This window comes from Antechinus flavipes, chromosome 2 (assembly GCF_016432865.1).
Source record: "Antechinus flavipes isolate AdamAnt ecotype Samford, QLD, Australia chromosome 2, AdamAnt_v2, whole genome shotgun sequence".
NCBI classification, from domain to species: domain Eukaryota; kingdom Metazoa; phylum Chordata; class Mammalia; order Dasyuromorphia; family Dasyuridae; genus Antechinus; species Antechinus flavipes.
The window spans coordinates 292,435,941-292,463,144 of NC_067399.1; the positions used below are offsets into that span (position 1 = coordinate 292,435,941).

Genomic DNA, 27,204 nt, shown 5'->3' on the forward strand with positions numbered 1-27,204 from the left:
GTGAGAGGGTCTTAAATCACAGCAAATCAGCAAATGAGATCCTCAGTACTGGCTCAGTAGCAAAGCAGATCAGTGAGGCAGCCTCCAATCCCAGCCTAGGAGGCTGTTGCCTGAAGAGAGCAGGAAGATAGAACCCAGCTAAGAAAGCTAATGACACTATGAAACATCAAAAGAAAAAAAAAATCAACCTAAAAAGAATGAAAAAAATGGAAGAAAATGTAAAATAACTTACTGGAAAAGCAGTCAACATAGAAAATAGATCCAGAACAGACTATTCAAAAATTATTGGTCTACCTGAAAGCCATGGCCAAAAGAAAGAGCCTCAACAGCATTCTTCATGAGATTGTCAAGGAAAATTGCCCTGATATATTCTAGAACCATTGGGCAAAATAGTCATTGAAAGAATTCATCAATTACTTCTGGAAAGAGATCTCACAAGGAAAACCCCAAGAAACATCATTGCAAAAGTCCAGAACAATAATCTCAAGGGAAAAAATATTGCAAGCTGCCAGAAAAAAAAATTCCAGTATTGAGGAACTATAGTCAGGATTATCCAAGATTTGGCAGCTTTTATAATAAAGTCTGAGAGGAACTGAAATACCATATTCAAGAATGCAAAGGAACTAGGATTACAACCAAGAATCAATTACTCAGCTAGATTGAGCATCATCTTTCAGGGGAGGACATCGATCTTCAATGAAATAAGGGACTTTCAATCATTTCTATTGACAATACCAGAGCTAAACAGAAAATTTGATCTTCAAACACAGGACTTAAGAGAACCTCAGGAAAGTAAACAGGAAAAAATATTATTTAAAGGTAAACTGTTTATATCTCTAGATGTGAAAATGATAATTGCAAGTCTTGAGAACTGTTTTTATTAGGGCAGTTAGAGGGTGACTACATACTGAGGGTTGGATATAAATTGACTCCAATGTGATGTTTTTAAAAAAGACATTTAGGAGTGGGAAAAGGATTGTACTGGGAGAAAAGGAAAGGGAGGTAAAATGAGATAAATTACATTACATGAAGAGGCACAAAAGACCCATTACAATAGAGGAAAAGAAGGAAGGCAAATAAGTATTGTCTGAAGCTTACTCTTACCAATTTTGGTTCAAAGAAGGAATAATATATTCACTCAGTTGGGTATAGTAATTTATCTTACCTATAAGAAAGTAGGAGGAGAAAGAAGAAAGAAAATAATGGGGCTGGATAGAAGGGAGGGCAGAAATACTAGGAGAAAAAGGAAAGAGAAGAAAAGAGGAATGATAGAAAAGAGGGCAGATTGAGAGCAGGTGGGGTCAGAAACAAAATACTACTAAGGAGGGATCAACGGGAAAAAGAGAACAAAAGAATATACAGGGAAGAAAATAGGATGGAGTGAAATATACAGCTAATAATAACTGTGAATGTGAATGGGATGAATCTCCATAAAACAGAAGCTGATAGTTGAATGAATTAAAAAACAGAATCCTACAATATGTTGTTTACAAAAAAATACATTTGAAATAGAGAGAGATATATAGTATAAGGATAAAATGTTGAAGCAGAATTTATTATGAAGAGGAATCAATATTAAATATATATGCACCAAGTTTTACAGCATCCAAATTCTTAGAGAATAAATTAACCCAGTTACAGTAAGAAGTAAATAGCAAAGCTATACTATTAGAAGACTTCAATCTCCTCTCTGAATTAGATGAATATAACCACAAAATAAATAAGAAAGAAATTATGGAAGTTTAATAGAATATTAGAAAACTTAGATATGATAGTCCTCTAGAGAAAATTGAATAGGGATAAGGTAGAATATATTTTTTTTTCTCAGCAGTACATGTCACCTAAAAAAAAAAAAAAACCCTAAAAACCTCATAATCAAATGCAGAAAGCAGAAATAGTAAAAAGAAAAAAAAGTTTCCTTTTCAAATCTCAATGCAATAAAAATTACATTCAATAAAGAGCCAGGGAAAGATTAAGAGTAAAAACCAATTGGAAATTAGATAATCTAATTCTAAAAAAATGAGTAGATCAAACAACAAATCATAACAACAATACCACAATAATGAGATAATATATCAACATTTATGGTACAGTCAAGGCAGTTCTTAGGGGAAATTTTATATTTTTAATGCTTACATGGATAAAATAGAGAAAGAGAAGATCAATGAATTGGATATGCAACTAAAAAGAAGCTAGAGGAAGAGCAAATTAAAAACCCTAAATTAAATTCCAAATTAGAAATTCTAAAAATCAAAGGAGTGATTAATAATATTGAAACTAAGAAAACTATTACACCAATTTAATAAAGCTAATAGTTTTATAAAAAAGCAACAAAATAAATAAATCTTTGGTAAATTTGATTAAAAAAGGAAAGATAAAAATCAGATTACCAGCATTATAAATTAAAAAGGTGAGCTTACCAACAATAAAGACAAAATTAGAGCACTAATTAGGAGCTATTTTACCCAACTGTATACCAACAAATCTGACAATCAAATTGAAATGAATATTTACAAAAATATAAATTACTCAGATTAGCAGAAGAGAAAATTATTTAAATAACTCCATTTTAGAAAAAAGAAATTGAACAAGCCATCAATGAGCTCACCAAGAAAAAATTTCCAGGGCCAGATGAATTTAGAAATGAATTCTACCAAATATTTAAAGAACAATTAACTCCAAAACTATGTAAACTATTTGGGAGAACAGTCAAAGAATGAGTCCTTCTATGCCACAAATATGGCGCTGATACCTAAACCAGGAAGAATGGAAAGAAGAAAAGAAAATTACAGACCAATCTCCCTAATGAATATTAATACAAAATTTTAAAATAAAATATTAGCAAGGAGATTACAACAAATTATCAACAAGATAATATAATATGACCAAGTGAGATTTATAGTAAGAATGAATGGCTGGTACAATATAAGGGAAACTACTGGCATAATTGAACATATCAATACCAAAACTAACAGAAATGTGAGGATCTCAGTAGATGCAGAGAAAGTTTTTGACAAAATACAGAACTCATTCTTATTAAAAACACTAGAGAGTATAGGAATAGATTTTTTCCTTTAAATGATAAACAGCTGCTATCTAAAACCATCAGAATGTATTGTTTGTGGTAGAGAAAAATTAGACACATTCCCAATAAAATCCGGGGTAAAACAAGAATGCCCATTATCACTTATTATTCAGTCTTTTACTAGAATTATAGGTTTTAGCAATTAAAAAAAAAAACTAGAGTAGAAAATGTGGAAATAAAACTATCACTCTTTGTAGATGATAAAATGATATACTTAAGACAATCCTAGAAAATGATCCAAAAATCTACTTGAAACAATTTACAAATTTAGCAAAGTTGTAAGTTATAAAATAAACCCACAAAAATCATCAGCATTTCTATATGTTACTAAAAGAGCCCAGCAGCAAGAGATGGAAAGAGAAATTCCATTTAAAATAACTGTACACAAAATAAAATATTGGGTGTCTAACTTCCAAGACAACCAGGAATTATGTGAACACAATTACAAAGTACTTTTTCACATAAGTCAAATCTAAACAATTGGAAAATATTAATTGCTTATGGGTAAGTCTATCTAAGATAATAAAAATGACCATTTACTTAAATTAGCCTTATTATTCAGTGCCATGCCACTCAAACTGCCAAAAAATTATTTGTAGAGATTTATAAAGCCAAATGAACAAAGTCAGGAAAACTTTGAACATCACATATCAGCAACTTTGTGGGATGATCAACTATGAATGACTCAGATCTTCTTAACAATACAATGATCTAAGACAAGATAGGGTTAGGGTTATGAAGGAAAATGCTATTCTCATCTAGATAAAAGAACTGACTCAATCCAGATCATATTTTTTCCATTTTATTCTTTTTTTCTTTTGATCTCTTTCTTCTTTCACAATTACAAATATGGAATTATGTTTTACATAATAGTGATGGGGGAACACTGAAACTGTCCTCCTTGAAACTGTCCTTCTTAATCTTTGGGGTGAGCCATGAAACTTTCCTGACTGGGACCCACCCTTGGGGCACTTAAGTAGTTTCATTAAGATTGTCCCAGGACCACTCTCTACTTAGCTCAAACTTAAGTGGTGTCATTTAGCTGGAGATCTGGATTTGGTATTTCTATCTGAAAATTGGCTCAGGACCACTCCCAGAAAGTGTTTCATTCAAATGGAAATCTAGGCCTGGTGGCGGTAATCTCATTCAATTGAAATTTCAGACTCAGATTTCCTTTTTAAAGGGCAATTTGGGGGGTTATTTCTTTGCAGAGGCCCCAAAGCAGGACCATGCAGAATCCCTCTCTCCCTGGCATACCTGCCTGCCAGGACCCTGCCCACTGAGAAGACACTCTTCTCAGTGTTAACACTCCTCTTTATCTCTCTCTCTCTGCCAGGATTTCTCTGCAACATCTTTATTTCTATGTCAGGGCCTTGCCATTGAGGAAGTCAGCCTCCTAGCAAAAAGGTGACTTTTCAGTGCCAATAAACTTCTTTTTTGCCAGTCTAATTTTGGGGGTTTGTTCATGTTGGACCTGTGCCAACTAGAAGGGGTTCCCATAATTCTCTGCCCTGCTACTAATCTCATCATTAGCACATGCATAAACTATATCAATTTGCCTGGCAGCTTTGGAAGAAGGGAGGGGAAGAAGGAATGGAGAAAATTTTGGAATTCAAAATATTATAAAATAAATGCTAAGAATCATCTTGACATATAAAATAAAAGATAAAATTACTCTCCTGGTTATGTTTCAGAGATATATTTCTGAACAAGTGCCAGAGACCATGTCCTTGGAATCAAAGAGCTGCATGCCCTGGGAATCAAAGAGCTAAGGAAGTTCCCACACAAACACTGAAGCTATAACCTTGTCATAAATAAACTATTCATCCCAAATTCCCGAGACAAGATAATGTGAGTCCCAGGAAATTGGCCCTATCAGCCCAGGTGCGAGATAGCTGCCAGGCTCCAGGATGTCTGCTACACATTTGGTGTAACACCCCTTACCTTACAACCCCCCATTCAGAAATGTATATAACTGGACTCTCTTCACTCATTAAACTGAGACTTTGTTTCACCCCAACTGGTCTCCCTCCTCATTTCTAACCCCATTACGTTTCAGGCATAGCCTTACAGACAAATTCCAGTCTTGGGACCCGCACTTTGATGGCCCGCTGGACGGGTCAATTGGCGCCCAAACGTGGGGCCCCAAGACTGGACATTTGCCCGGCAGATTAAGAAGAGGTAAGAAGAAGCTCGTCCGGCCGGACCACTAAGAAGTCGCTCTACCGCAGAGAGCCCCGCACACTCACTCCACAGAGAGCCCCGCAGATCGCTCGCTCCACAGAGAGCCACGCAGATCGCTCTACAGAGAGCCACGCAACTGAAAAGTAAGTACATAATCTGCCGCATTCATGGGGACTAGTTTATCTAAAGAACAGGCCTTTATTAAGGACCTTAAGAGTAGCATTAGAGAAAGAGGAGTTAAAATCAAAAAGAAAGATCTAGTTCATTTTTTTCTTTTTATTGATAAGGTTTGCCCCTGGTTCATTATCAATGGCCCTGACATCCACCCTGCTAAGTGGCAAAAGGTGGGAAGAGATCTTAATAACAAATTGAAAACCGAAGGGCCCGAGTCAGTACCCGTTCGGGTTCTTTCATATTGGAAATTGATCAATGACATTGTAGAATGTGCCTCCCTTGATGGGGGTTCAAGTCAGTTACTCATCTCTGCAGAGTCTTGTCTCCGCCCATTGTCCCGAGCGGTATCTACTCAGTCTCTCCAAAAGACAGAGAAGCCGTCTCCGCAACCTCAGTCAGAGACCATTGAGACCCCTCCCGACAAGCCAGGGATCATTGAACCCCCCCCCCGACAAGTTAGGGATCATTAAGGACCCCCCTGACAAGCCAGGAATCCTTGAGATCTCCTCTGTTAGACCTATCTACCCCCCACTCCCCAAAGAAAGAACTCCCCCCACAGAAAGCAATCTCACATTCCCCGTTTTTCCTGTTACAGAAACTAAACTCCCAATGAAGAAGGAAAGTGTATTTCAAAATGCCCCTAGCGCCCCAGAGGTTGATGAATTTGAATGCAAAGCCGCAGGGTATATAACACCTCCTCAGAGCCTGCCTTTAATCACCGCTCAGACAGTCAACGCCCGATCATTGATCTCACTACAGCTAAGCAGGATTTAACTGAGAGAGTAAAAAACCTCCAAGAGGTTCTAGACTTGCAATCTCAATATGTACAAATGTCAGGGGAACTCTCGGCATTACAACAAACTTTACAAAAAAACTCTTTCCCTCCCTGTGTCAGAACACCAAAGACAATTACCCAAAATAGGAAGACCATTGAGGAATGAGGGAACTCCCCCCTCACTCACAAGAATCAAGGGCCCCGCCCCTGCACAGATCGCCTTTCCTGTGTTGAGAAGTCAAAAAGCTTCAGCAGCATCAAAGGAGACAGAGGAGGAAGGCGGGGATGAAGGGGAGGCAGAGGCTTCAGAGGAAGAAATAGCAGAGGGCAGTGATCATGATAGCGAAGCTGAAATTGACGTAGGAAAGGGTGGTAAATTCAAAAGTACAAAATTCAAAAGTATAAAGGATCTGCATTCTGCAGTAAAGACCTATGGTCCTACTGCTCCATTCACTTTGTCTGCTCTAGAAGCAATCGGACAGGGCGGGTATCTATTGCCTGCAGAATGGATAAGGGTAGTTCAAGCAGCACTTTCAAGGGGACAGTTCCTCTCCTGGAAAGCTGAATTTTTTGATAGATGCGAAGCAGCTCAAAAAACTAATCTCAAAACTGCTTCCACAAGATCTTGGACATTTGATAAGATAGCAGGTCAAGGCAAATATGCTGCCAAATCTAAACAACGGCACTTGCCCCTAGGACTCCTGGCACAGACAACTGTGGCAGCGACCGGTGCTTGGAGGGCACTACCCCAGACAGGGTCACCCTTCGCGCCCCTAAATAAAATCTTGCAGGGAAACCAGGAAGACTTTTCTGAATTTGTTAGTAGATTACTTGAAACTGCTGAACGGACATTGGGAACGGAAGCAGCTAATGATCAAATTGTAAAGAGACTAGCTTACGAAAATGCTAATGCAACCTGCCGTGCTGCGCTTCGCGGCCAGTGGAGGGAAAAAACCTTAAATGATATGATTAAGCTTTGTAGAGACATTGACCCTGTTTCCACGAAAACATCTCCGGCAGCCCACCTAGCTATCGGCGCCGCGTTTCAAAACCCCGGGGCTCCTAAAACATGTTTCAAATGAGGCATGGAAGGACACTTTGCTAAACAATGCCCAACAAACCTCGCCGCTAATCCTGCCCAACGCTGGCTCCCTACCACCCCCCTGCCCAAGGTGTAAAAGAGGCCTTCACTGGGCCAATACTTGCCGATCCACACATGATGTGACCGGGAATCCTCTTTTCCCTCCTTCGGGAAACGGGAAGCGGGGTCAGCCCCGGACCCCTCAAGTATCTGCACAGGCAGCCACGGGGATCAACCTGCCCTCCCCCAACTATACAGGGCAACTGCAGGGAGCGCAGGGGTGGACTTGTGTGCCACCGCCCACACAATATTAAAACCTGAGGAAGGTCCTCAGCCCATTCCCACGGGTATCTATGGCCCCCCACTCCCTAACTCCTTTTTTCTTATCATTGGCCGCTTCCTCTACCCTTCAGGGGTTAATTATCCACCCCACATTGGTCGACAATGATTATAAAGGGGAAATTAAGATCATTGCCTCAGCTGCCAATAGTACCATAGATATTCAACCCAGTCAGCGCTTAGCCCAAGCCTTGCCCCTCCCCCTTGACACCACTTTTCCCGCGCTATCAGAACAAAGAGGAAAGTCTACCCCTGGATCCTCAGATATTTACTGGGCTCAAGCTCTGTCTCAAGAGCGCCCCACACTGACGCTTAAGATTCAGGGACGTTCTTTTTCAGGTCTTTTAGATTCAGGGGCCGATTCAACCGTTATATCTAGCAATCACTGGCCCCCTGCTTGGCCTCTGCAACAGTCACTTACTCATTTGCAAGGCATAGGCCAAACCTCCAATGTTATGCAGTCTTCTCAGCTACTGCACTGGGAAGACATGGAGGGCAATAAAGGAACAGTTTGCCCCTTTGTAGTCCCCAATCTCCCTGTTAATCTGTGGGGAAGAGATATACTTTCACAAATGGGAGTAATCATGTGCAGCCCTAATTCGGTCGTTACTAAACAAATGCTTGCCCAAGGATTTCTCCCCAATCAAGGGCTGGGTAAATATAATCAAGGCAACCCCCAGCCATTACAGGTACAACCCAAACTTGGGCGCGCTGGCCTTGGCTTCCCACACCATTTTTCATAAGGGCCACTGGTCCCCTGCCCTCCAGGCAGATAAAATCTCGTGGAAATCTGACAGCCCCGTCTGGGTTGACCAGTGGCCTCTCCCTAAAGAAAAACTTGAGGCTGCCTTAAAACTAGTTCAAGAACAACTGACTGCAGGACACATTGTACCATCCACTTCCCCATGGAATACACCCATTTTTGTTATTAAAAAAAGGTCAGGTACATGGAGGCTTCTCCACGACTTAAGAGCTGTCAATAAAACCATGATCCCTATGGGCCCCCTGCAACCAGGGCTGCCTGCCCCTATAGCTATTCCTGCTGGTTTTCAAAAAATTGTTATTGACCTCAAAGATTGTTTCTTTTCCATACCCTTGCACCCTGAGGATTCTAAACGTTTTGCCTTCACTATCCCTATCACCAATTGCATAGGACCCTCCCCGCGGTTCCAGTGGAAAGTCCTTCCCCTAGGCATGACCAACAGCCCCACCCTTTGTCAAAAGTATGTAGCCCAAACTATTGATCCTTTCCGGCTCCCATACCCCCACTTGTATATAATCCATTACATGGATGATATCCTTCTTGCTGGCCCCTCAGAGCAGGAGTTGTCTATCATTTCTCAGAAATTAATTTCAGATCTAGGAGCCAGGGGCCTCTATATTTCTCCTGAAAAAGTTCAGTTGACCTCCCCTCATTTTTTTCTTGGTTTTGAACTACAACCTAACGGAGTCACCACCCAAAAAGCTCAGATTCGTACTAATAATCTTTGTACACTCAATGATTTCCAAAAATTATTGGGGGATATAAACTGGTTACGTCCCTACCTGAAACTCACCACAGGAGACCTCAAACCCCTATTTGATATTTAAAAGGCGATTCTGACCCTACATCACTCAGACAACTGACACAAGAAGGGGAAATCGCGCTAAAAAAGGTAGAAAAAGCTATTGACAATCAGAGAATTGGTTATTTTAACCCACAGGACCCACTCTGGCTTCTTTTATTTCCCACCACTTTTTCCCCCATGGGCTTGTTATGGCAAAAATGTCCTTTATACTGGGTTCATGGCCCTGCTACACCCAACAAGATTCTCCCCACCTATCTCCAATTAACTGCAGACCTCATGAAAGAGGGACGAGTCCTCTCTATAAAAATCTTTGGGAAAGAGCCCGATCATATCGCCCGCCCATATACAACAACACAGGTACAATGGCTTCAACAAAATAGTGATGACTGGGCAACGGCTTCTGTTTCCTTCATGGGAACTATTTCCAACCACTTCCCTTCAGACAAGCTTATTCAATTTCTCAAACATACTCCCATAGTCTTCCCTCACATTACTAAAACTTCTCCACTCAAAGATGCCCATCTTATATTCACTGATGGGTCCTCCACAGGTAAAGCAGCAGTTAAAGCAGATGGGAAACTTACAGCCTTCCAAACCCCCTATACCTCAGCTCAATTGGTAGAGCTCTCTGCAGTCATTTGGGCTTTTGAAAGATTTGCGGGACCTCTAAATATTTACACTGATAGTGCCTATATTGCCAACTCTATTCCTTTACTTGAAACTGTCCCTTATATCAAACCCTCCTCCAATGCCTCTCCTTTATTTTCAAAAATCCAAACGCTCATCCTTGGTCGAACAGAACCCTTTTTTATCGGTCATATCAGGGCTCACTCTGACCTTCCGGGTCCTCTCGCTGAAGGCAATGATGCTGTTGATCAAGCGACCAGGGATACCACTATCGCTGTAGCTATGACCCCCGTCCCTTCTGTGTCTGCGGCCACGAAGGCCCATGAGTTACACCATCTCAATGCTCAAACACTTCGCCTGCAGTTTGGGCTCACAAGAGAACAGGCTAGACAAATTGTAAAACAGTGCCCAGGCTGTTTAGTCCAGCTACCTGAACAGCACTTAGGAGTCAAGCCCTGTGGCCTTATCCCTGGTGACCTCTGGCAGATGGATGTCACCCATTTCCCATCCTTTGGTAAACTTAAATATATTCATGTCTCTATTGACACATTTAGTGGATTTATCTTTGCCTCCTTACAGACAGGAGAAGCCTCTAAGCATGTTATCTATCATATCATGGCATCTCTGGCTACCATACCTAAGCCCAAACTTCTTAAAACTGACAATGGGCCAGGATATACCAGTACTTCTTTTAAACAATTCTGTGCTCACATGGGTATCAAACATATTACGGGAATTCCATATAACCCTCAAGGCCAAGGTATCGTCGAAAGGGCCCATCAAACTCTGAAAAGAATGATTTCAAAATTACAATCAGGCGCTGAAATTCTATATCCTCGCGCTGGCAATTCTAAAACCTTGTTACACCATGCACTTTTTGTGCTGAACTACTTAACTCTTGATGCAGATGGAAAGTCTGCGGCAGATCGCCTTTGGCACCCCTCCACAGCGAACAACTATGCGCAAGCAAAGTGGAGAGACCCAATAACCAACCAATGGCATGGTCCAGACCCTGTCCTCATATGGGGGAAAGGACACGCCTGTATTTATGATTCCCAAGCTCAAAATGCTAGATGGCTCCCAGAACGCTTAATAAAACTCTTTAACTCACCCAGGGACCCCCCCTGAGGTTATATTTCTCCTCTGCTCTCTTTCAGATGGCTCCGGTTTACGCCCTGCTAATCTCCCTTCTGACCCGGGACATCGTTCATATCATCGAGGCACAGTACACCATCATGAACTACACCTGGACAGTCAGTAATGGCGCAGGTGATATTATCTGGAGCACGTCTAAACTCACACACGAGGCCTGGTGGCCCACATTATATCCAGACCTTTGTAAATTAGCCCTGGGGGCTCCTGCCAACTGGGATTTAGAAGGATATTATGACCAACATAAGGCCCCCTCCTATCCCTCCCCTCCCGGGAGACTCGGCCTTGACCCATGGGGAGGCTGTGGTGCGCATAGCAGGAGAAGCATGTTAAGAACAATCACCTTCTATGTCTGCCCCGGTTTCCATAGGGACCGTTCTTGGAATACGAAATGCGGTGGCTTAGCTGATTATTACTGCCATAATTGGGGATGTGAAACAACAGGAGATACTCATTGGGCTCCCTCTTCCTCATGGGATTTTATTACTGTAAAAGCTAACTATACACACCACAGTCCAGGAAGCGCAGGATGGACAAATTTGCCAGAGTGTGCAGGATGGTGTCATCCCCTGCGTATCCAATTCACTGACTCAGGCAAAAGACATAAAGAATGGACTCAGGGTGTCTCATGGGGCCTAAGACTGTATAAAGAACGTAATGATGATGGCCTATCCTTCACTATAAAACTTAGGAAGGAAGTTCCTAGCCAATACCCAACAACAACTATAAGCCACAACCCCGTGCTCAAAAAAGAAATCTACCCCCCCTTCATAGGCCCCAAAACTGTGCCCAAAAAAGAAGTTTACCCTCCTCTCATAAGCTTCCAACCTGTGCTCACAAAAGGAACCTACCCTCCTCTCATAAGCCTCAAAACTGTGCTCAAAAAAACTTACCCTCCCCTCCTCAGAACTCCCCGTTCTATGATCCCTGTATCCTCTGCATTACCTCCCTTTTCTATTATTCCTAGACCTACCTTACCTACCAGTCCCTCTGTCCTCTTCCCAGTTGTTACTATCTCTTGTGCACGCCTCAGCGCATACTCTCCACAATCTTAATTACACCCAAGATAAGGAATGCTGGATTTGTTACTCGGCCATGCCACCCTTCTATGAAGGCATAGCCTGCCAAGGAGACCTGATATTTACAGACGACCCCTCCCATTTCCGATGGAATACAGGCTCAACCAAAGGACTCACCCTGAGTAAGATTACTGGCCTTGGGCTTTGTATAACAGCTCCGCATCAACCCCTCCCTCTCGCCCTTGAGCCTGTTTGTAATACAATAATAGAAATTGACTTTTCTTACATATATGTGGCGGCCCCAAATGGGTCTTACTTCGCTTGTTCCTCTGGGCTCACCACCTTTGTCCCCTCTCAAACGTTTATCTCCTCCCATGACTTTTGTGTTCTCATCACGCTCTTCCCTCACATTACCATTCGTCCACCTGAGGACCTTCTGTCTTTTTGGAACACGGGCACCCTCCCCCATGCCAGGTCCAAAAGGGAACCCCTGACCGCCATTTCACTTGCTGTTGTAATTGGGTTGGCAGGGGCCGGTACCAGGATAGCCTCCCTAGTCACCTCTAATCAGCAATATTCTCAACTTAGTGCTGCTATAGATAGGGATCTCCAAGAGCTTCAGGCAGGTCTAGAACATCTCAAAGACTCAGTTGCCTCCTTAGCAGAAGTGGTTCTACAAAACAGAAGGGGATTAGACCTGTTATTTTTACACCAAGGAGGTCTTTGTGCTGCATTAAAAGAGGAATGCTGTTTCTTTGTAAACAAACTTGGTCTAGTGGAAAATAGCATTCAGAAAGTGAAAGACAGTCTAGAAAAACGTAAGAAAGAGCGAGAACAACAGGAGTCTTGGTATGGAAATTGGTTCTCCTCTTCCTCTTGGCTCACTACCCTGCTCACAAGCCTCTTGGGACCCCTCATTGGTATCCTTCTTTTAATATCTTTCGGCCCCTGGGCCTTTTCTCGACTAACCGCATTTGTTAAGTCTCAGGTGGACACAGCTGTTCAGAAGAAAGTTCATATCTACTATCAAAACCTTCCTAAGGCAGATTCCCATGAAAACCTCACCATCAACGAGCCTGGTGCAGCCTTACAATTTTCTACCATGGTCGTAAATGACCCCTGGTATCGCAGATGGTGGGCTCGGCTGAAGTCCCCTTGTGCCAGCTGTGGGTGAGCCAATGACGGGATTATTGTGGCCCCATATTTCAGGATCATCATACCCTCTGGCTGCAGGTACACCCAATGACGGGATTATTGTGGGTCCGTTTACCAGATGCACACCCCGGAGGCTTGATTCTGGGGTGCTGGGACGGGGGCCACCCACATAGCCTAAGACAGGGGTCCTGCCCTTTTCTGGCCTTTTCAGGTTAGATTACTTGGGTACTGAATATGGATGCCGGTCACATAGCCTAAGACAGGCCTCCCACCCGTGCACAAATAAAAAATTAAAGGGGGACATGCCAGAGACCATGTCCTTGGAATCAAAGAGCTGCATGCCCTGGGAATCAAAGAGCTAAGGAAGTTCCCACACAAACACTGAAGCTATAACCTTGTCATAAATAAACTATTCATCCCAAATTCCTGAGACAAGATAATGTGAGTCCCAGGAAATTGGCCCTATCAGCCCAGGTGCGAGATAGCTGCCAGGCTCCAGGATGTCTGCTACACATTTGGTGTAACACCCCTTACCTTACAACCCCCCATTCAGAAATGTATATAACTGGACTCTCTTCACTCATTAAACTGAGACTTTGTTTCACCCCAACTGGTCTCCCTCCTCATTTCTAACCCCATTACGTTTCAGGCATAGCCTTACAGACAAATTCCAGTCTTGGGACCCGCACTTTGATGGCCCGCTGGACGGGTCAAACAAGTAGTGGAAATGATAAAAGATAAAACTGAAGTACTTCTGCACAAACTTTCATTCTCTTCTCAACCCTTTACAATCTTGCTTCCAATTTTATCATTCCACCAAAACTGCTCTCTTCAGAGGTAATAAAGGATCTCTTTATTAAGAAATATAATGGTCTTTTTATATCCTCATGCTTCTTGATCTTTCAGCAATCTTTGAATTGTTGTTCACTCTTCTGTTTGATACATTCTTTCTAAATTTTCACAATATCACGCTCATCTGGTTTTCCACCTTTTTATATGATCCCTTCTTCACTGTCTCCTTTGCTAAATCTTACTCCAAATAATGCCCTTTATTCACAGATGTCTTTCTGGGACCTAAATATCCATTTATATTGCTTCACTTATAAGCTCCGAGGGATTTAATTATCATTTCTATTTTAATGATTCTCAAATCTACTTATCTTCTCCCACTCACTCCCACAGAACTTTTCTCACATTTCTAAATGTTTCTCAGACTTTTTTAAATGGTTGTTTGGTAGACATCTTAAACTTAATATATTTAAAAACAGAACTCATTTTTCTTTTCCTTTAAATCCTTCCTATTTCTTATCTTCTCTGTTACTATATAAGGCAATACCATCTTCCCAGATTCTCAGGCTCATAATCTATAAGTCATCCTCAATTCTTCCTTATTACCTCCCATATCCACAGTATTGCCAAGGCTATTTCACTTTTGTAACATCTCTCAAATAATCCCCTATTCTTTCTTCTGACTCTCTCTAGAGCAGGCTCTCATCAAGCTCATTCCTGGATTATTGCAATTGTCTGCAGATGGATCTACCAGCCTCAAATTTCTCCTCCATTCTAATCCCGTCTCTAATCAGTCACTAAAGTGGCTACAGAACAAAAATACAGGTCTGATCATGTCACCCTCTTACTCAAAAAATTGCAATGGCTTTCTATTACCTTCAGGAGCAAAATGTTCTGTTTGTCATTCAAAGTCTTTTATACCTTTCTTCCTAACATATTCTCAGTGACACTGGCCTCCTGGCTATTCCAAGATACCCTCTCTCTTGGCTCTTGGCATTTTCTCTGACTGATCTCCATTCCTGAAATGCTCTTCCTCCTATTTCTCTTCTTATACTTTTATTTCTGAATCTAGTTGAGGATGTGATTCAAACTATTACCATCTTTCTTCTCCGAATTCTTCCAAAAAAATTCTTTTGAAATAGACCTAAGAAGTTTCTTTTTGTTTTGCTTTTAATGGATTTTCTTCCATTCAAATCTATTCTGAATACTATTTTCTAATTCATGGCTATTTAATTACTTGTTCCCTCTCTTCTTTTTGTTCCTCTTGGCAATAAAACTTGTGTTTTATTGCATTTGAATTCCATTTTCTTTTATGTTGTTTCTTTTTTAAGTTATTCCCAATCCTATTTTCTATTCTTTCTTAGCCTCAGAAATATCACTTTATTAAGAAAGCAATTTTAAACTGAAGACATGACATATATAATGGAAACAACTTGGATCCCAAGGAATTATCCATCTATCAACAAGCACAAATTCTAGGGATATAAAGGAAAGCAAATCCCATCCTTACCCTGAGGATACTTACATTTTAATAAGAGAGACAACATATGTAAATGTTGATGCATACAAGATACATACAGAGCAGATGGAAGAAAAACTAAAGGGAGTGACCAGTATCTATAGGAACTGGGAAAGGACAAAACACTTGTACTGACACTTAAAATTAGACATTCTAAGAGGCAGAGAGATAAAGCAGATGAACTTTCCAAGTAAGGAGAACAAAAATCAAGTAGTATGACTAAAAGAGAGAGGATTAAACATTTTTCTTTCCAAAATAATCTTTCAATCCTCTCAAAAATAAGAATTACACCAAAAGATAATTTCAAATCATCCATGATCTTGCAGCCCTGTATACACACCACCTTCTTCCTCAACCCCACTTCCATCTATCCCATGGAAACCCAAAGAATAGAGGTTTTGTCTAAAAAGTAGCACAGCCTTATGTACTGTAATATTCTATAACCATACTCAGTGAGAAGTAAACTGGATCAATATATTGTACTTGAATCTACCAGACTTGAAACAAAAGTAACTAGCATCCAGAAGTCATTTGGAACAAAACTCGAGTTCAATAAAATATTAATTATTCAGTATATGAAGAGACTGATAAAGTTTTAAAGTCCAGCCACTAGGTTAAACTCCATTTAAAAAGATAAAATATCAGAAACTGAAAACAGGAAAACATAAGAGAAAAAGATTGAAATTATCAGAGAACTCAGGAGAAAGAAAATTCAAGGACACTGAGAACAAGAAAATAGGCAAACAGGGAAGAAATTAATAGTAGAAGTGAACATGATTTTCAGTTAAGTCAAATGAGTTTAGATTTGAAAATGTGATCCTTACAAACTTGCTGTTAATTTTTTTTTTGTTTTTCCCCACTTAAATATTTCCCTTCTAGTTTTAACTTCTTATGTTTATGTCATCATCCATTTTATCTTTTGCCATCCTCCCTACTCTTTGTTTAATCATGGACTATTTCCTTATCAATATCTTTTAAACCTAATTTCTTCCTTAAGCCTCAAAATGATAATATGCTGTATGTTTAAATCCTGAATCTATTTAGAGCTTATTTTGGTATATTTTGTAAACTCCTGGTTTATACCCAGTTTCTGTCAGACTGTGTATACCAGTTTTCTTTTTTTTTTTTTAAAGGCTACTTTCTGATTTTTATTGTAGCTAAATGGTTTTTAATTACTGCTTTTTTTAGATCTTCTATTTCCATCCAACTCCTCCCACCTTTCAAAAGGAGAAAATCTAGAGAGAATTTTCAAGACTGTTAAAACTTCTGAAAGGATCTTCTTATGACATTTCTGTCATAAATCCAGATCAACCTTAAAGATGATTATGAGTGGCCAGTAGTACAACTTATAGCAAATCTTTCCTAAGAGAAAGAAATCCATAAATTCAATGTTCCCATGACTTACAATGTCAAGATTACCAAGTAGCTAGCATCTGAAACATTGCTGGACTAGGACTGGGTGTGAACACCTAAAATAGAATGCATTTTTACCTCCTAGAAAGCATCACTTTTAAGAATTTGGTAGCTACAAGTTCTTCAAAATGGTTTAGTTAGAAACCTTCTAGATTCTTTTCTATCTTGATTCTCATGGCCTGAGCAATACTATGATTTTATTTAATTACATACAGGTTTGCCAAAAGGAGGAGAGAAAAAGACGTTGTTTGCTTTGAAATGACATGGACATCTGGAACCTGGTTCAGAAGGCAAGCCAAAAGAAAACTGGGAATTTGAAAGGGAAAAAAATGTAAAGAGAAGCTACCATTTGAAAAAATAAATCATTAAATAGAAATGGGGATACTATGTTTTGTATGTACCACAGTACTTAGGAGATAGTGGTATCAGATTATAGAGAGCAGCAGGACATTTAAAAGGGTATTTAGTGAAGTTTTAACAAATGCTCCATGTTTTTCAATTGTCTACAATCAGAACTCTCTCACCTTAGTAATAAACCATACCCAGAGCCATGACAGATTTGGGACATAAAGAGAGACATTGCTATAACAATAGTAGTGAAGGCCTTTTCTGCCCACAAGAGGGACCATGGAAGAAACACTGAAGGCTATCATCCTTCACCAACTTAAATGATCATGATATACATATCAATTTTCCCAGAAGTATTTTTATATAGTGAGTTCTTATCCTAATTACTGTATCCTTTGGTTTTATCACACACCAGGTTACTAGTTGCATTTGTTTCTATAAGTTGCATTACACTAATATACTATTTCTCAAACAATACCAAAACATTTTGATAACATAGTTTTCTACCTGGTCCTATGAAGTTTAATTATTTCCTACTCCTTCCCTTCCTCCCTTTGAGATTTTTTTTTGTTTGTTTCATCAGATGAATTTTGTCAATATTTTTCTGATGGTATAAAGTACTTCTCTAATCATTTAAATACTGGGATACTAAATAAGTGAATTAATGTACATAGTATTGTTATTCCTTATAGTACTGGCTTGGTCCATCCATGAGCAATTAATATTTCCATATTAAGTTTTTTTATAGTTGTATTAATATAGCTCCTGTTTGTGTTTTTGCAGGTAGACTCCTAAATATTATATGAATTCTGTAGTTATGATAAATGGAATTTATCTTCCTATATATTCCTGCTAAGTTTTATTAGTAATATACAAAAATGCAAATTATTTGTGCATATTTATATGCCCTATAATTTTTCTTGTTATTTCAATTATTTCTTACATTTTTTAAATTCTTTTTTTTTAAAATTTTATAATAACTTTTTATTGACAGAACCCATGCCAGGGTAATTTTTTACAACATTATCCCTTGCATCACTTCTATTCCGATTTTTCCCCCTCTCTCCCTCCACCCCTTCCCCTAGATGGCAAGCAATCCTATATATGTTAAATATGTCGCAGCATATCCTAGATACAATATATGTGTGCAGAACTAAACAGTTCTCTTGTTGCACAGGGAAAGTTGGATTCAGAAAGTAAAAATAACCTGGGAAGAAAAACAAAAATGCAAATAGTTTACATTCATTTCCCAGTGGTCTTTCTTTGGGTGTAGCTTCTTCTGTCCATCACTTAATTAAATTTTTGACCTCTAAATAAATACAATCATTGGCAGGAAATGATCATTTTATTTTCTCTTTGCTTATGTTTATTTCCCCAATTTACTTTTCTTGTCCTATTGCCATAGCAGCATATTTAGCACTATATATAATACTAATGTAATGAAAGGATCTCCAACTAATATCTATTATATATAATGCTGATTTTTGTTTTTAGACAGATAATAGAAAAGCTCCATTTTTCCATATCTTCTTTCCTTCTGCATTTATCATTATAATCATATTGTTTTATTGTTGTTATTAGAAAGGTAAATTATGCTTACAATTATATTAATATTGAACCAATCATGCATCCTTGTTTAAGATCTAGCCAGATTGGTATATAACTTATTTGATATATCGCTATAAGAGCTTTTTCTAACATTTACTTAAAATTTTTGTTATCAACACCCATTAGGGATGGTAGTCTTTAGAAAGGATTCATAACTTTTTGTGTGATGGATCCCTTTGTCAGTCTAGTGAAGACCCCTGACCCCAGCTCAGAATAATATTCTTAACTGAATAAAATAAAATATATCATGTTTATAAAAATGTCTCCCAACTCCCAAAATTGCTGCTCCCTAAACCTAAAATTCTCTCTCTCCTCACCTTAATCTCATATTTTTTCTAGGTACCTTCATGTCCCACCTAAAATTTCACTTTTCACAAGAATTTTTTCCTGATTTCCTATTTTAATACTAATGCTTTCCTTCAAAGAGTAGCTCAAATTTATTATAAATACATGTATGTATAACATCTTCTTTCTATAAATTTGTTTAAATATTGTCTTCTACATTAGACTGAGTTCCCTGAAAGCAAGCACTAGTATCTTGTTGAGGATGGATTAGAGCATAAAGAAACATGATGTAGTTAATCAAATTAAAACACTTCCTATAGTACCTTTCTTCAGCCCAGATAATGGCTTTGAGTCTCTTACTTCTGTCTTTGGCCTCAAGTCTTTTTTCTCTAGTGTTCCATAAGCCTTCTTAAACCTGATCCAACTTGAACAAGATCCTGGCCTCCTGTCTGAACTCATTCAAGATATATCTTCTGCTTCTGCCTGATGAGAAATGGGCTAACTAAACTTCACAGGAATTAACATTACGTCTTGCCACTAAGAAGGTAACACTGAGGGAGAAACATGAACAGCCCACCCACCTCTATCTTTCAATGGACTTCCTTCCTGTCAGTGATGTGTCTGAATTTATTTTCAGAAGTTATACTCCCATTTCATCAAATGTTCCTCACTATTCTAATCCCACCAAATTTGTTGCCTACACCTCACTGTTTAAATCCCCTTATTTCTATCTTTATCAGCTAACTTAACTATCCACTAATATCCCATTTAAAATCCAACAATTAATAAGCTTGCTTTTCTCTTAAAACTTTTCCTTCTTCATTCTTTCCATTTTTGTCACTCACTGATGCACTAAAAATTTGTGTGACATAATCTCAACTAGATCTTCCCTGAAACAAAACCTATCTTTTAGACCTTTCTAATTCACTATGTCCTCCTCAAGCCTCTCAATGCATCCCATACTCTCCATTCTCACAAGTAGAACTTTGACTCATTTCTTCCTAAAGATAATATGATCAGCTGAAAGCTTGATCTTATCCCTTCTACCTCAATTCATATCACACAGATACTTTTCCTCACTATTGACTCCATTACCATTTTATATAAAGTGACTAAAACATTTACATGCATTCTTGATTCCATTCTGTTCTATGTTCTTCAGCAGATTGCTCTATCTCCACAGACTCACTACACTTCAATCTCTTCCTGTCTCTTGTATACTTCCCTGCTGCTTACAAATATGCCCATGTCTTCCCATTCTCCAAAAAGCTCTCATTTATCCAGTACATCCCTGTTAGCTATCATCCTACATCTCTTCTTTCAAAAGTTGAACTCCCTGAGAAAATTATTTAGAATTAGTGCTTCCTCTCATTCTCTTCAAAACTTTCTGTAATCTGGTCTAACTTCATCATTCAAATAAAAGCATTCTCTCTAAAATTACCAATATTTTAAGCACCAAATTTAACAACTTAGTCTCACTTCTCATCTTTCTAGGTATCTCTAAATTGACAAGTGTCAATAGATAATATCAATCACCTTCTTCACTTGGAAACAATCTTCTCTCTCCATTTTTCTGATACTGTAATCTCTTTATTATTATATGTATCTGTCTGTTTCTTCTCATTCTTTTTTCTGGATCTTTATCTAAGTCTTATTCACTAGTTATGGGTGTTCCTGAAGTCTTTGTCTTAGATCCTCTATACTATCTTAGTTGTGCTCTTATTGATTCTACGTATTCAATTTTTTTTTTTTCATGTACATGATTCTTAGGTCTATTGATCTAACCCTTATCTTTCTCTTGATTTTGAGTTTTAATTGTCTAACACCTAGGAATGATATCATGTATTTGATTTATTAATCAAACATATCAATATTAGACCTCTCATCTTTCCCCAAAACATTCCCTATTGCATTATCATCTCATTCACCCAGGATCACATCCCATCTTTTACTCACTCCCTCTCCCATCATATATACAATTCAGATATTGTCTTCCCAACTCAACTTTTGCAAAATCTTTTATATTATTTTCTAATATAGCCATTATCCCAGTGTCCTTATATCAAACTTGGACAATTGTGATAGCTATTGGATTATAGGTAATCTAAGGCCAGATTGATCGTATCCTTGGTTTCACTGCTACTCTTAGGTTCTTTAAGCTCACTGGGGCTTCTAATATCCCTGTACTGGATGGAATATACTCTTAAGAGGTGTAACCATTTCACTGAGAAGGTACTGTTCTAATATGGAAATCTATCATTATAATAACCCTGCTTATCCCAAACATATACTTTCTTTGATCTTTGATATACTTCCTTTCTCCCCTTCCCATCGCAGTTCCTTTTCCTCCACTTAATTTATCCAATTTCCCCCAGATCAATTTCCAAAGAAATGATAACTCCTTCATGATTCACCTATTGAGTTGGTAACCCAGGATGTCCTGATCCCCTATGATATATTACCTCCTGTCTTACCATTGACATGATTGCCTATTCCACCTAGTGACATTTATTCAGTTAAACGAGGTCACAGTTCGTAAAATAACTACTGATTTATTTAAATTGCTTTATATCATTAGCTAATTTTCTTTTTTAATCTATTAATTTTTTATGCTTACTTCAATTTCTTAAAAGTAGTATCTTATAAACATATAATAATTGATTTAATTATGTTTTTATCATTTAATATTTTAAAAGAATTTCTCATTGGTATATTTTGTTTTTACTTCTACTTAATTTTCCTCACATCCTTCCCTTTCACTATTTCACAGATATCCATATCATTTTAACCAAGTAGGTTTTTTTTAAGGAAAAAGAAAAATGGGAGAAATCATCAAAAAACAATATATTAGGGGAAAAAAATCTGATAACAGAAGCATGAAAATTCCACCTCTGCAAAACAGTAGGAGAGTGATATCTTTTCATATCTTATATGGATTCAAGTTTGTTCTTTATCAGTCAGCAACATTAATTTTCCCCCAAAAGAATTTTAAAAATAATAAAATGACAGCTAGTTCAACACTGGGTAGAGCACTTGCCCAGAAATCAGTACCATCTGAATTCCAATCCGGCCTCAGATATTTAATCTTTCCTAGCTGTGTGACCTGGGCAATCCCAATTGCCTTGCCAAAAAAATTAATTTTCAATTGTTTTGTTGTTGGAATCCTTACTAACTGCTAAGTAATTAGAGTTGATCTAATCTTACAAGAAGTTGTTTTGGCCAGAACCTGAAACAAGGTACTAAGTAGAACTAATTAAGACAAGGCTTGTGTTCACACCTTTACTCACTGGAGTCCACAAGTATGCTAGCTTCACAAAGTAGACTTTCTACTTTCAGGGAGTTCACACCTCCCTTAAAGTTCATTGGGCCAGAGAGCACTATGGGAGAAAACCCATAATCCCATTCTCTCAGAAGAGGCAGATAAAAGGCCAGCGATGAGGGATCTATGGCAGAATACATTTTTTCCTCTTGGCTGGCTGATCGCGCTGGACTCGAGAGGAACGACTCTGGGGCAGAGAACACTTTGACGGATTTCAGTGGAGCTACGCCAGAAGCCCTCTCTCCACGGCAAGTTGGTGACTGGGCTCCCCAGAAGGAGATAAGAGAGACCTTCCATCTCTGTCTTGGTTGGAGGCAGAAGAAAGCAGAGGCAGAGGCTGAAGGACAGAACCTTTGGATTTGGAGACATCCGAAGGGCTCCAAGCCTCTAAACCGGCTGTGCTTTGAGAAGAACAAACTCCAACATTTGAACTCTAACATTTTGTGGTTGTGCTTTCCATTTATATTGTGGTGTCACTATGTGTAATGTTTATTTCTATGTGCCATCAGTTTATGTGAAGTTTTCCTGAGCTTCCCTGTATTAATCATATTTGTAGTTTCAAATACGACAGTAAAATTGCATATATAAACAACAGTTTATTTAGCCATTTTTTAGGGTATGGGCATCTATGTTGTTTCTAGTCCTCTGCTATCTGAGAAAAGTACTGTGACAGTTTAGTGTATATAGAAACTTTGTTTAATCAATGACTTCTTTATGGTATATATTTAGTAATGGAATCTCAAATGTCAATTTCAGTCGTCTTATTGCATAATCTCAAGTTGCTTTCCACAGCTTCCCCAACAATGCATTTAGGGTGCCTATTTTACTATAATTCCTCCAACACTGACTATTATTGTTAATTTAAAGGCTGTAAGGTGAAGTTTCAGAGTTATTTATAAGATTTATATTTCTCTTATTATTAGTGATTTGGAAAATTCTTTCATTTGATATTAAAAGTTTGAAATTGTTCTTTTTAGAACTGTTTATCCATAGCCTTTGATTACTTATCTGCTGGAAAACATTTATCTTTTTTTTGTTTTTTTCTTGGCTTAAGGGTGTTTATAAGTCAAATATTCTATTCACTACTAGATATTTTTGTGGGCTTGTTAATTTGCTTTTTAATGAAATGTCTCAGATTCCTTTCTTCTGTAAAACTTCTGTATTTTTGTGTTGATTATTGAGCACAACTTGATCCCCATTGTTTTGGTTCATAGTCCCCATGTTCTAAATTAATCCTAAGAAGTATTGGTAATTAGATCCATTTGACAGAGCCACTGAAAACTGCAGTAAGATACAAGACTTAGGATGCAGGGAAATTCTAGTTCTTAAAAGGAAATAATTGAAAAAAAGAAGATACGATGGGGAAAATGAAACTTTTAGACTTAGAAAAAAGTAGAACAGTGGCAGCAACGTACTGCAGTGTCAATAGAGCACCAGCCCTGAAGTCATAAGGACTTGAGTTCAAATGTGACCTGGGCCACTTAACACTTCCTAGCTGTGTGACCCTGGGCAAGTCACTTAACCCCAATTGCTGCAGCAAAAAAAAAAAAAAGATAGAACAGGGTATCAGAGAAGATAAAGACATCAGAAATTGTTGAATTGAATTACTCAAGTCTTTGATAAAATTAAAAATATAAACTAATTCATAAAAAAAAATTCAGGTTGATGTATATCCCCTCCTGAACTCATGGAAAAGTTCAAACTCACAAACTACCATTAACTTGGTTTATAAGGTCTGTTACTACAGTGTTAAAATTGAGAGACCTGAATGGCTGCCAATAGTCCTTTCAATTCTATGGTTGGCCCTATTCTAAGGTAGTCATGTCTTCAAAAATTATGCCATCAAGATCAATTCAGAAGAAAAAAACAATGTGAAGATCTTCACCACTGATCTCAAATAGAGAGACTGAAGAAATAAAATTTTTGAAGAAAAAATAATTACATAAAATTCCCCATAAAATCACAATTGTTTATGGCTCTTTTAAGATTTTTATAATTATATTGAAATATCTTGAATGTACCTTGACAGATTGATTTCAATATCTTTTCTTTTTCATTTGGGAAGTATTTTGAATAAGATTTCCTTTCTGTTATTTACTTTTGAATTTTGTTATTCCTATTTGGAAATGTCAATAATTTTGTAAACTTATTTTGTTTCCCACTAGTTTAACAAAGTTAAAAATTATCACAATTCATCTCTTTCTTATTATCTAGGGATTTCTAAGTAAATCATCCTGTATTTGCAAATACACTTCTTTGTGTTTATGCCTCTAATATCTCTCTTGCTTTATTACTATCAGTAAGAGTTACAAAAATATTCAAAATAATTAGAGACAAGGCATCCTGGCCTTACTCAGGAATTTTATAAACATAACCAGAAGCACTTAAAGGGGCATAATTGAAATATATGCATTGTTTATTGTTGAACTGTATTATTATAATAAAACAATAATTTCATTTAAATTAGACTAGACATTTGGTGCCCCACCAAAAAAAATATGAGGGTGACATTGTAGAGCTAGACAAAATAATATTATTGTTGAGAGACAGAGAGAAGAGAGTGAAGAAGAGAAAGAGGAGAACTAAAAGTCACTATGTGCTGGACACTATACTGAATGCTATTAAATTAATTATCTCATTTAATTCTAATAATAACCCTGGGAGGTAGGTATTGCTATTGTCCCATTTTATGATTGCGAAAACTGAGATTAGTGGACTTTAAGTGACTTTCCCCGAGATTAAACAGTCAGCAAATAATTGAGGTCAGATTTGAACTCAGGCCTTGTTGTTTTATCCACTGCACAGTCAGATACCTTTTTTGAAGAAACAAATAGAAGAATTTTAAAAAGTAATAGTGAACAAGTAGGTAGGAACAGAGGTTAGTATTACTTTATCTCAAACTATATTTTATAGCAGTAATTCTTTTTTTTTTTAATGCATGAAAGATTTATTTTACATTCTTGCAAGAATAGGTGCCTAGATGAGTAGACATATCTTTGAAATTCCACAGGCAGCATTTTATTTCCTATTCTGAAATAGGATTCTTCTTCTGATTCCCCATTAATTGGATGTTACAGAAGTTACATGATCTGAATTTCCCTCCAACCCTCATTACATAGCCATTACATTACATAGCTCTCAAGGAGCTTACACTCTAGAAAAGGGAATATAACAGGAGGACTAAGGGTGAAGAATAAAAAATTGTTTTCAAATCTCCAGACACCATCCCTGATCATAAAAGTAAGTCCCTGATCCCAAGAAGCTTCCATTTTTTTGGGAGAAGATAAACTCCACATTTGATTATTCCTTGATGTCCTTGTGGGTTTCAGTTTTCTAATTTAAGTTTCATTTCTCCAATTTAAACTGTGGAAACAAAATGTCCATCCATTTCTCATAATTTTCTTTTTTTTTTCCTTTTTTAATGATTTGGTTTCCACATTCTTTTCTAACCCGTTTAATCTGACTAATTTTTTATATTCCACCTCATAAAGTCTTATTGACTGCTGCACAGATCTCCTTACACAGGATAAATAAATAATCCGTGAATTCACTGCTAATTCTTCTCATAGGGCTGTACTAGAAGTGAAACTACTTCGAATTATAACACCTTCCTCCTCTTCCTGCCAATAATCTTTTCCCGGCCATTCTCCTAGTGATATCTAACTATTCTGCTATTCCCTTCATTGTTTCTCTGGTGTAACTTATCCAATAATATATACTCACTAGAGTAGGAATGACCCAAATCCAGAACTAGATTCTTAGCCTTGGATTCATCAGTTACTATCCTTGACTTAATTCTTCCTGATTCAGTCTTACTCTCTTCATTGAATACCAAGATAAAAAGAATAGCCAATGGATTGGGGCAGAAGTGTCCACAGTTCCAGGCAAAGATGGTTTGAGAGTGCGGTTTCCACAGTACCACACAAGGTTTCATAGCAGTAATTCTCAAAAAGAATCTGTTTGCACAATGAATCAAGAACCAGCTTCAAAGCCACAAAAACCTGTCCAAGTCCTGCTTATGACATATGTTTGGCTGAGTAACACTGCAAAAGTCACTAAGCCTCTCAATGGCTCAGGTGACTCTCAAAGAGAAATTACAAATTATTTGTTGACCCACATTGTTAGTGAAAATTCTTGCAGGAAAAACTTTTGCCAATGAAATCCCAGGTTGAGACCCCCCCAAAATAAGAAAACAAACCAAAGACACAAAAAAATGAAAACTATTTTGTTTTACTTAAAAAGGCAGAAATGCTTATCGCTACATATTGAAAGCAAGACTTAGAAACAATGAAACATAATATGGTTTTCAATAAACTTAATTGCCGCTGCTACTACTATAGCATTTATAAAACATTTATTATGTGCCAATTGCTGTGTTAAATGCTTTACAACTATTATCTTATTTGAACAAAGATATCCAATTTGGCAAGAACAATTAGAAATCTGAAATCAGTCCTGCAAATTAAGTTTTAATCATATGTTATTTCATAAGTCATAAAAAGCTACAAGTGGAAATATGGCTTAGATACAAAAAGTAAAATCATCTAAAATAAAAGGAAACTAAAAGAACGCATCTTATACTATGGCAGGAAAAATTTTTTAACTAAAGGGAATGAAAAGATCATAAAAGATACAAAATCTTTAGTTATATATATATATATATATATTTTAAATCTTCTGCACTTACAAAAGCAATGCAACTATGAAATGAGGGGGAAAATGTCTTCATAGAAATTTCTCCAAAATAAAACCAAAATTCAAATG

General features: G+C 37.8%; 1 protein-coding gene across 1 annotated transcript in view; it reads right to left on the reverse strand.

The window, feature by feature from the left end:
* Positions 1-13,270: 13,270 nt before the first annotated feature.
* The window catches only part of LOC127546649 (cation channel sperm-associated auxiliary subunit beta-like), an 81,410-nt gene continuing 67,476 nt past the window's right edge, over positions 13,271-27,204 (reverse strand). The window contains exon 5 of the mRNA XM_051973661.1: positions 13,271-13,308. Coding sequence (XP_051829621.1) covers positions 13,271-13,308 — 38 coding nt within the window. The remainder of the gene's footprint in view (positions 13,309-27,204) is intronic.